At 35.0% G+C, this 12,095-nt stretch overlaps 1 protein-coding gene across 2 annotated transcripts in view; it reads right to left on the reverse strand.

Annotated features, from left to right (window-relative positions):
• LOC120351515 overlaps positions 1-12,095 on the reverse strand; it is a 185,433-nt gene that overhangs the window by 156,019 nt on the left and 17,319 nt on the right. The window contains exon 2 of one of the 2 annotated variants that reach the window (XM_039429246.1): positions 3,718-4,120. In XM_039429246.1, the coding sequence (XP_039285180.1) occupies positions 3,718-3,766 (49 nt within the window). In that variant the 5' untranslated portion in view covers positions 3,767-4,120. Of the gene's footprint in view, positions 1-3,717; positions 4,174-12,095 lie in introns of both variants that reach the window. The other variant, XM_039429247.1, reaches the window with a different exon arrangement.

The following is a 12,095-nucleotide window of genomic DNA, read 5'->3' on the forward strand; positions in this document are numbered from 1 at the left end:
TTATCGTGTTGTTTTGATTTAGTGTTTTGTTCTGTTGATTTTAATGAATAAATTCACTTGGAAAAAATAGGTTACTTAAACGCAATAAAATATTATCTCAATTCTTTTTCCTGATGAACTTAGATACTTCCTTTTCATTAATCATGATGGATGAAGATTATTCCATGGAGCTCCATATGAAATACAGTATAGTATTGTATCAAAAATCACATTTTCTCATACAATTCCGCCCTATCTTGTCCCCTCGACAATGATCCCGATCTTATTTCAAGTTTATTGTCCGTCCATTCGCTGCAGGACGAAGAACAATATCGAAAACCTATCTGGCATCGCGGAATATGATGGAGCTTCAATTCCATCGAATATACTTTTCGGAAATCGTGCAGATCCAACGGATAAGATGACAGAAGACAAAAATGAAGTAAATGACCTGAAGAGCAGCGACTGCATATTGAGTTGCGTGTCAGCTCCCTACTAGAGACAGCAGACTGAGAGGGGAGAGTGAGAGAGAGAATGAGAGGAAGGAAGTGAGTGAGAGAGAGGGGAAGAAACAGTAGTGGAAGAGAGAAGAGTTGGAGAGGAGGGAGATCGTGGGTGGAAGAAAGGGGACGAGAAGTCAGATTTGTAAGAAAGGAAAAGAGAAAGACTGACTCAGTTAGAAGAGAATTGGAGGTAGAGAGAGAGAGATAAAGAGTGAGAGAGAGTAAGAGGAAGAGAGGGAGTGAGAGTAAAATAGTAGTGAAAGATAGGAGAGTGAGAGTAAATAAAAGGGAGATCATGGGTGTAAGAAAGGGGAGGGAAAGTCAGATTGTGTGAGAGAAGAAAAGAGAAAGACAGACTGAGTTGGAAGAGAATAGAATAGAGAGAGAGTGTGAGTAAAATGGTAGTGAAAGATAGGAGAGTGAGAGTGAATAAAGGGAGATCATGGGTGTAAGTAAGAAAGGGAAGGAAAAGTCAGATTGTGAGAGAGAGAGAAGGAGAAAGACTGACTAAGTTGAAAGAGTATAGAAGACAAAGAGAGTGAGAAAGAGAAGGAGATTGATTAATTGATTAGCTGCCTTTATTAAAAACTTAGGAGAGCGAAGCTAGGGCACAGTCGGCCCTCTAAGAGATTATATGAGATTTCTTTATTTATGTATGTTACAATAGTTACTGGCTTATACACTAATTTACTATTAGTTGATGAGTTATGTGTTCCTGAAGTAGATCAATTTAACATTGCGAACATAGGCCTTACGGGGTCCCCTTAAATGACGATAATGCTAGTTATTCAAAGAATTTTACAAAGTATAAATAATCAATCAATGAGAATAAAGATTGAATGCAATTGAAATAACGATAATATAATAATGTGATGTAACTTCATAAATCGGCGGTGTTTCAACAAATAATTGTCGATTCTCCAAATGGATACAAAATATCCTTCCCATTAACACACGACCGGGGAATAAGTGAAATAGTTATAGTTATTCAACGAATTTCACAAAGTATAAATGATTAATCAATAAGAATAAATATATAATGCAATTTGAATATCGATTTTATAAGAGAGAGAGGGAGGGAGTCAGACAATAGATGAAGAGAGGAGTGTAAGAAATAAGAAATATTAAATGGGAGATCATGGTTGTAAGAAAGGGGATGAAAAGTCAGATTGTGTGAGAGGGATGGAGAAATACAGACTGAGTAGAAAGAAGATAGAAAACAGAGAGAGAGGGAGAGTGGATGAGAGAGTAAGAGAGTAAGACAATATTGGAAAGTAGTAAAGTCATAGAAAATAATAGGGAGATAGATGTAAGAATGTGAAGGAAAAGTCAGATTGTGTGAGGAAAAAAGGAGAAAAATAAACTTAGTTGAAAGAGGATATAAGATAGAGAGAGAGAGAGAAAGTGAGTAAGAGAGAGAGAAATATACAGTAGTGAAAGGGAGAGGGTAAGAGAGAATGAGAGGGGTGATCGCAGGTGTAAGAAAGGGAAGGAAAAGTCAGATTGTATAAGAGAGAAATGGAGAAATATAGACTGAGTTGAAAGAGAATTGAAGACAAAAGAGAGAGGGAGAAAGAGGGAGAGAGTGTAGGACAGTATTGGAGGAGAGGAAAGTGAGATAAAAAAAGAGGGAGACCATGAGTGTAAAAAAGGGAAGGGGAAATCATATTGTGTAGGACAGAAAAGGGGAATAAATTACAGACTGAGTTGGAGAGAGAACGAGAAAGTCACAGTGAGACAGACGTGTGGATGATTTAGGAAGGTTATGTGAACTGTCTTTTTCCAGTCAAGGGATTAAGGTTTTATCGTATAGCAAGGGTAGAAAACAAACCTTCACAGACTGAGATTGTCTGTCTTGTGCCTGCTATAGCTCCGCTTGTATTGTCTGTCTGTCAAATGCTTATGCCAGGTAGAATGCGTCACTAAACGGAACACAGCTTTGTCTATTTTCATTCGTGCCTTTTCACTTCCTGCAATCAATCCTCGTTTCCGTTGAACGTCATAACTGATTCGAATCGATATAATCAATTACTCATATGATAAATAAATACAATAGTGAGGTCCACGTTATAATGGCAATGTTTGATTGGCAATGGTATTGCTATCCTAGTCTATCATTTAGCGTGGATAGCGCTATCTCTTTCTCGCTTTGCTCTGTTGTCAGATCGTCCTCCAACAATGTGGAATTAATAATCAATAAACAAAATATTTAATCGTTCTTATGTTAATTCATTACAGGGGTTGTAATACAGAAATACAGAAATTGCTCGCTTAATATAATAGGATAAGGACGGAAATAGTACATGTCGCACCTAGGGCCGAAAATGAGACTTTTCCGGCTCGAAATCGGTTTTCAAGTCCGAGGCCGTAGGCCGAGGACCAGAAAAGATTGAGAGCCGGAAAAACATTTTTGCCCATGGTGAGAACGTAATTTTTGCCACACAGAAAAATAAACAATATATATATGAGAATAATTGTTTATTAGGCACTTCCGAAAGCAAAACAGGAAGGTCATAGCTCTAGCAAATCTGAGGTAATCTGAATATCCGGAAATTGTCCAAGTATTTCTATTTTTTATTCTGATTTGTCTAAATAACCTTACATATTATGTTCAATTATGTAAGAGGTTGAGTTTATACTTTTTATTCTCCCAAATGACAATAAGATGATATTATTATAAATGTTTTGATTCTTGAATAATAAACTCAATTAATGAAAAGTTTTTGATCAGCTGTTTTAGCACACTTGGAATTTGGCCAATCTGAATGTCAACGTCAACAATGCTTGTTGTCGTTGACTTCGGAAGTTTAGGTTAGAAGTTCTATCCTACTCTGAAAATCGAATTTGAATAGTTTGTAATATATATCTTATCAGCATTTTATTCATCCAAATAAAATGATAGTATCTTATTGCAGAATACTTTTTCAATTCTAAAAGCATAAACTGATTCCGTTTCATGAACCATTTTGTAAACACGTTCACGTCAAATCAGAATCAGCTGAATTCAAGGTTATTTTACAGCCCTAGGGCCGTAAAACTTTTACCGGCCTGGTTAGAAAACAATCATTTTCGGCCTCCATATGACGCACGAAAACCAGGTCATTACATCCAGGTGGGGCGAAAAATATCTTACGGACAAAAATTGATGTGTGTGTAACTGGCGTAACACAAAAAACTGTAACTGATCATGAAAAATTCATGCTTCACGAAAATTGATTCTGTTGGAGTGACTTACCTGCCACCAAAAGTAGGAAGTAGTAGGTCAGAAAACGAAGGAGCTCCATTACATTGACAGGTGGCTTCACTTGAAGTTTCTCGCAAAAACCGACATCTCAATAATGTCTTCCATCGTTCCTCTTTACTGCACTCACAAAATAGCTAAAACTCCAACAAGTTTCGATATAAAACACGTCGATCATCTATGTACATAGATCGATACTCATGACCAAATTGTTTTTTTTTTTGTTTGTGTTGAGTTATTCGATTATTTTAAAAGCACTAGAAAATAAAGTTCACAATAAATTATTCAGGTCACCGGTTCTTTACATTGGGCAAACAGTCCTAGTCAATAGAGACTACACAGTTTGTTAAGAGAGTTTCTAACATTCATCGATATACATCCAACTAAACAATATAATCTGAAAGTAGTTTGGGTCAATTTTGTATGGGAATTTCTAATATTCACATCTTACTAGCAATATAATGTGATACAATGAAACATGAGTAGAGAAATTTCAATGCATAATGTGAGATTGATTTGTGATAGGTTCATTTCAATCAGAAATTTAAATCCTAAAGCTGCATTTACACCGGAGTTAATAACACGAGTTATTAACAAAAGTTATCAACTTGACTGAATCGACAAAAATTTCTCTTAACAGAAGTTAATAACTCGTGTTTTTAACAGAAAATTCCTTGTTATCAACAAGATTTATGCTATCCATAAATTGAGAGTCGGTAAAAATCAAAGGAAATGTGCTATGTTGATAAGAATAGCCTCTTTTATAACAGGTTCCTATCTTCCCCGCAACCCCTTCGCCAAGCATCCCTACCCTACAACTACAGCTGTTCCCTAATAACTACAGCTGCAGACGAAACACGTGACAAAGTTATTAACTTTTGTTGATAACAGAGCTAGCAGCCAAAAGAAAATGTTATTAACATTATGTTGAGAACTTTTGTTATCAACTCTGGTGTAAACGCACTATAATTTGTTTACATTGGATCAGATGAAGATCATTATGTTAATGATCACACCTGTTTCAATCTAAATTATTTTGAAGGCAATTTTTTGCTTTCTATTCCGGCTGTTATATCATATGAATACTCTCATTAAATGAATTCATATGGAAGTCAATTATATTGATATCAAGATCTTGTTAATAACAAGGAATTTTCTGTCAAAAACACGAGTTATTATCTTTTGTTAAGAGAAATTTTTGACGATTCAGTCAAGTTAATCAGCGCGTATATCTGTACGCACCTTTAGAATACTCAAAAACAGAAGAATATAAATGAATGAATTGAATGATTCAAAGAGTATTAGATATCGACCACAAATTTTGAATATTGTATTCCCGCCATCAACTAATTAACACATTTTCTAGCTCTTCGCTTACCACGATCATCATTTATTTGTCGCGTTGAAAAGTTCTTTCAGAACTTGTGCAATGAGAACGGCTCAGATATCCGAACACAAACTTCGCCATCACTGTCTACAATTGTGATGAGTATGCATTATTTGGTATCTTCTAGGAGTGGGGGAAATGTTGAAATGAGGGGAACTTGACTGTGATGAGGGGGGGACACTTACAATGATCGGACAAACTTGCAGTCAGCCGCGTTGAAAGTCGCCAATTACCTATTCAACTTTGAATCGTCAATGAGCAAGTACAAAGGCAAGTTCTCCTGAGTCCATCAAACAGAACTGTTGCCTATATTATTCCCATCGTTGAATTTCTCATAAACCATTTGCAAATGCTGTGCAACCGAGCTGGCTTCCGAACAATGCCCACAATTCTCTATTCAATGGGGATCATACTATATTGAAACATGGTGCTGTCAAATCTATGCTTACATTCATATTTCATGGGGGCAGATTTCACATAAAAATTCAACTGGGATTTTGTCATTATTAACAAATACGAATAACGGGATGTCTACTATTCAATATCCTCCTAGATACACTGGAATTTTGACCTCAAAACAAATACAGGATGTCCATAGTAATCAATTATCTCTTACATGATACTTGGAATCTAAAATAATTATCATTTTAGAATCGTCAAGTGAATAATATGATTGGTGGATCTCAACTCATTACTGAGTTTGCCTCAGTAGAGAGGATTTTGGTAGAGAGTTAGTAGGAAGGATATTTTTATAGTGGAAAGGATATTAATATTCTTTCCGAAGAATGGACCTTGATAAGTCCAAAGCTACGCCAATTTATGTACATGCATAACAATATTATCTATAGTCATTATTTTATCTATAGTTATTACAAATTCCTTTTTTCATATCATATACAGTTCAATAATTATTTTCTCAGTCTATATTATGTGAATTCATTTATAATTTTCTGTATTGTAAGCTATTATATATAAGTGTATAGGCCAGTATATATTGTAGTCTACATAGATAAAGTACTCAATCAGTTTCGAATTCAGAAGCTTGTGCTATGTTAAGAGTTTGATATGACTGGTCCCAAGATCTGGATACTCATGTCAATAAAAATGAGATTTCCTCATACGAGAGAATAAAATTGAACTCGTGATCTCAAGTTTTTTATCATATGGGTCAAATATTTCTTGTTCCAAGAAACTTATGACAATGAAAAAATGAGAATTCCTCATCCAACAAAATGCAGTTCATTCATATTTCTTACTGAAAGGGGTTCACTTGAGAGAAAAGTTTAATTCATTGAATCAAAATTATGCTTCACCACTATCTTAAAGCTCTGCAAGTGATTGGTTTGAGTTGCTTCATGTATATGATATGACATTGATTCCGGTATTTAACTCTTGCAATTTGAAATGGCTATTTCGTAAAAAAGCTTGCTTTTCTTTTATCGTAACGTTTGATCTTGAACGATAGATCATGATTCGTTCCCACTGTTTCTCATCACAGTATTTTTTTATCGAGATAGAAAACATCATTCCAGTTCCATATTCATTACCACTTCTTGAACTTCAAGAACTCAATGGCTTAATGTAATATGTGGTCTTCTCGATCCAACTTAGACTGTGATGTGAAAAACAGAACTGGCACCAAAGTCAGTACATCAATTCCGAATCAATTTATTATAGTGAAACAGCCGCTGTGTCCTATATTAGGTCTCTCAGCATGCGATAAGTTAGATGTAAAATAAACGAATCATGTTTCTTTACTGGTGACTTTTATCATAGAGAAACAATAGCGTAAGTAGATATACCATAGTATAGGGCGTTTATGTCGCAACGTTTACTGTTATCTCAAGCCGATTACTGTTGATTATTGTCGAATTTTACTGTTTTGTTGGGGTGAGAGTGTATGAACGGCACAATATGAAATACTACCAGTGTCACACAGCTTCACGGGAAAGAAGTACATGAACTATCGGCTTGAGATAACAGTAAAAGTTGCGACATTATCGCCCTATAACATAGGATATCTACTTATGCTATTGTTTCTCTATGCTTTTATTTAGTATTATTGATAAGAAATTATTAATAATACACATCATTATTATTTCCAACTATAATAATATGATATTCTCTTAATCACTTCCGGTGTCTTCAACACAGTCCAAGAATCAGGGAAATGTCCATGTTTTCTTTTGATCTCCTTATCAGGGTCTTTTGTTGACGGATCTATTACAAATATCAACCCTTCGAAATTCAAAATTCATCAGTCATATCTCGAATACGTATTCTCTGAGTGTTAATCTTTGGTGAAAACAGAAATTTTAAACTTAACCTCACTTTGGACTATTTATGTGCCAAAATCAAAGAATTGAAGAAGTTTTGGGCAATTGCCTGTTTCTCTTTCCAAATATCGTGTTTGTGACTATTCTAATAAATAAATAAATAAATATCTGAGTGATGCAGCATTATGGTTTTTCTTTTCACTCGATTTCTCCAAATAATTTAACTGCTATTTCAACTGAAACACAATATCCTCACAAAACAATAAGCTCCTTCCATCCATGTTATTGTGGCCCACTACATCTTGAGATCTTTGACATAAAATTCAATTGCCTACTTCGTATATAACGAGATCTCCCCTGTCTATTCTTTCATCTTGTTATTTCGACAAGATATTTTCCTCTCTGTAAGTGACACAGTGGGCCTGCCAGGAATTTTGAGTAGTGGCATAAGTGATTCATGTAAATAAGCCAGTGTTTGACGTCACGCATGCGCGTGACTCGCCTGTCAAGAACGTGACAGCCCAAGGGTCGCTCTGAAATATTCAGACGATCATGTCCTCTCCTCTTAGGCTACCAGCACCCAACATATCTGCTTTTGTCACCCTTCACGCCGAGTCACTTACCAATTTCATTGTTTCCGTTTTTTCATATCTTCAATTACTGGACAGCTTTCTCAACTTACTCGAAAAATTCTAAAGTCTAAAGCTAGACACCAGTTAGTCAAGACAAGACAAGACACGTTTAGTCACAATAGTTCATATTGTTGTTTATGACGCAACTCACGCTGATTAGTCATTGCAATTAGACATGTCTTCATAAGCAACTATGTGAAGTATTTAAAAAAAAATCAACAAATTATTATTAATTTATCATGACGAAGACAAGGATAAGAACCACACATTCTTGCTTATTTCTTCATAAGCAACTATGTGAAGTATTTAAAAAATTTTTCAACAAATTATTATTAATTTATCATAGCGAAGACGAGGAAAAGAACCACACATTGTGGCTTATGACGCAACTAACACTGATTAGTCATTGCAATTAGACATTTCTTCATAAGCAACTATGTGAAGTATTGTGACTGATCATGTCTTGTCTTTTCTTGACTAACTAGTGTGCGCCTACCCTAAACCATTGAACATTTCAAACAAGCTTGAATGACCTTCATATTCTTAGCGTTTACCACTGTGAGGTCCGGTTGCACAAAAGCCTGTCATTAATGATTAAATTCTATGAGAACCAATCAGAGAAGGGTTTTCTGAGATGAAGGCTTCTCTCCTTGGTTCTCGTGGCATATTTAATCCTATATTATTAAACGAGTAACTTCTGTTTATATGTTTAGATGTTTGGATTTTCAGATGTTCATATGTTTGTATTCATCGAAACTCGAAAACGGCTCCAACGATTCTCACGAAATTCAGAATATAATAGGTTTATAATATAAAATATTCGATTGCACTAGGTCTCATCCCTGGGAAAACTCGCTGAAGGACATTGAAAGGATAATTATTATTTGTCCTTGGAAAAACAGCTGATAATAATTATTTCGTCGTCTGTTGGTGATGGAAGTGAGTGAGCGAGTTCATGTGTGTGGGACTGTGTCAAAATTATGACTCAGCTGTTGAACTTTTATAATCATTCAATCAGGTACTTAGTGCCGGTTGCAAAAAAAGCCGGGCTATTATCAATCCTGATTAATTCCAATAGATCCATCTTTTTTAAATGGTCTTCTCTGATTTGGTTCACGTGAAGTTAATCAGGATTAAAATTAAACCGGCTTTTGTGAGGGAAATTTTTGCATTCCTCTGGGAATTAATCTCAATTTACTGTAATTAGATAGAACATTTCTGTGTGGATGTTATCATAATTTCTTCTTTAGTAATAATTTTTTATGCTTTTGTACTCCAGAGCGAAGCACGGTCCCCGATATTAGGGATTAAACGTTAACCGATTTTTGTGAAACCGGGTGTAAACATTCCATTTGATCACTTGTCAATGTGATTGTGTCTTCATTCATCAATTTTTTATTATTATTCAATGATACACAATTCATAAGAATGAATCATCAAAGAAGAATCATCTCTCACACTCATAGTTTTTCTATGTCTTTCATTTACTTTACAACTTCTTTCATGAGAGAAAATTTGGTTCAATTCACTATTCCCCTTCTCTATCACAACATAATCCTTTCGAATAATTCAAACTCAAATTAAAATCCATTTATTTTGCCATAAAATGATAGAGATGTAGATTCTTTCATCTCGACATTCACGTTACAACTTCTTTCATGAGAGAAAATTTGGTTCAATTCACTGTTCCCCTGTGAATAATCATTTCGAATAATTCAAACTCAAATTCAAATACATTTATTTTGCCATAAGATGTTACAGATTGATAAAATAAATATTCTAACTCACAAAATGGCACTACCGGCAAAGAACAACATGTGCGCCGGCAGTGCAAGACATAAAACATTCTCTGTTCCGAGTTTTTAAATACAGTATCGCATTTCAGAAGTAACAAATACTAGCTTATAATTCAGTATTCCCTGTTGATTCTCTCCCAATAATTCATTCCACGTTGGGTTTGTGTAAATAAATTGAATGGAATGATACATGTTCCAAAATATTACCACTTTTCGCTCCCGGTATTTCGCCCACGAGTCTGATTTCATGAGAGGTGTGTTTTACGGCATAATTAAAGCAAAAATTCATGCGTAAGCTGGCTAATTAAAGTGCAATGAAAGAATGCGGAGGAAGATGGGCGCCGCTGTTTGCTTATTCAGTCTGCGCTGTGTTGGTGGCGTAAAATAGACGCATCCAGCCAAACATAAGCAACAGACGCAGTGAGTAATGAACTCGGTTTTGTTTGAATATTGAATGAAAGGAAACCGCACAAAGTTTAATAACTCACGGCGAAGCAAAAGGATATGAACGGCAAGAAGGTGGAAAAAGGATCGTTCTTGGGTCATGAAAGTTTCATCAGAGGTCAGGAAGGTGGAAGATCTAGATTCAGCATCATTCTGCACCTAGTTCCACTGCATAAGTGGCCGCCAATCCAACACTAGTATTAAACGTAATAATTCATGAGGATTATGTGATTGCTATTCCGTAATTCTGTTTCCCAATGGATGGAGGGAGATTTCTGGCAGGATCTCATCTGGCCTAATGAGGAGACGCTGAGTATGAAGTATTTACATTATTGATACAAGTGAGTGTCAGATATTTTATGAGATTTACTTCGTGAAAGAACAGGTTAGTACTACTTGAAAATGATCAGGTTCCGGTGTATTTTTTTATAGAATTCTATATTATTTCAATATGTATGATTTATTGAAGCGTTCTAGATTCCTAGCAGAGTTTTATCTGGCCTAATGAGGAGACGCTGAGTTATTTACATAACTGATACAAGTAAGTGTCATATCTTTTATAAATCAGATTAACATTTCATAATTCTGGTTCCCAATAGATTGGAGGGAGATTTCTGGCAGGATCTCATTTGGCCTAATGAGGAGACTGAGTATGAAGAATTTACATCATTGATATAAGTAAGTGTTATATCTTTGATAGATTAGATTAACATTTCGTAATTCTATTTCCCAATAGATTGAAGCGAGATTTCTGGCAGGATCTCATTTGGCCTAATGAGGAGACGCTGAGTATGAAGTATTTACATCATTGATAAGTGTCATATCTTTTATAAATCAGATTAATATTTCATAATTCTATTTCCCAATAGATTGGAGGGAGATTTGTGGCAGGATCTCATCTGGCCCAATGAGGAGAAGCTGAGTATGAATAATTTACATCATTGATATAAGTAAGTATCATATCTTTTATAAATTAGATTAATATTTTATAATTCTGTTTCCCAATAGATTGGAGAGAGATTTCTGGCAGGATCTCATTTGGCCTAATGGGGAGACGCTAAGTATAAAGGATTACATCATTGATACAAGTAAATGTCAGATCTTTCATAGATTGGATTAACATTTCATATTTCTGTTTCCCAATAGATTGGATAGAGATTTCTGGCAGGATCCCATCTGGCCTAATGAGGAGACGCTAAGTATAAAGAATCTACATCATTGATACAAGTAAGTGTCAGATATTTTATGAGATCTACTTCGTGAATGAACAGGTTAGTACTTGAAAATGAGCAGGTTCCAATGAATTTTTGGATAGAATTCCAAATTTTTGTAATATGTATGATTCATTGAAGCGTTCTAGATTTTAGCAGAGTTTCATCTGCCCTGAGTACGAAGTCTTACATAATTCATAGAAGTAAGTGACATATATTTTATAAATCAAATTAACCTACTGAATGAACAGGTTTGTACTAGAAAATGATCAGGTTCAAATGAATTTTAATAGAATTTGGATTCACTGTACTATGATTTATTGAAGCCTGTAAAGGAACTGCTGCAATCTACTGGAATCAAGAAATCACACGACGTCGCGTCGTTGAATATGGAGCTGCATCTTCCATCATTCATGAGAGTTTTTCGATCATTAAGAATACTGGTTGAGTATCAGACATTTGATTAATCAGCTAGAAATGAAAAGGTTAATGATTGAAAATTAATGTGTCAACATTTTATTTATGTTTTTTATTGGATAGAGTAAACAATACATTAGTCGGAGAAGAAAAAATAAGCTATTGGCCAAAACTTCTTCAATTTGAATGTTATGACTCGGAAAATTAGT

The sequence above is a fragment of the Nilaparvata lugens genome, chromosome 5 (genome assembly GCF_014356525.2).
Source record: "Nilaparvata lugens isolate BPH chromosome 5, ASM1435652v1, whole genome shotgun sequence".
In the NCBI taxonomy this organism is placed as follows: Eukaryota; Metazoa; Arthropoda; class Insecta; order Hemiptera; family Delphacidae; genus Nilaparvata; species Nilaparvata lugens.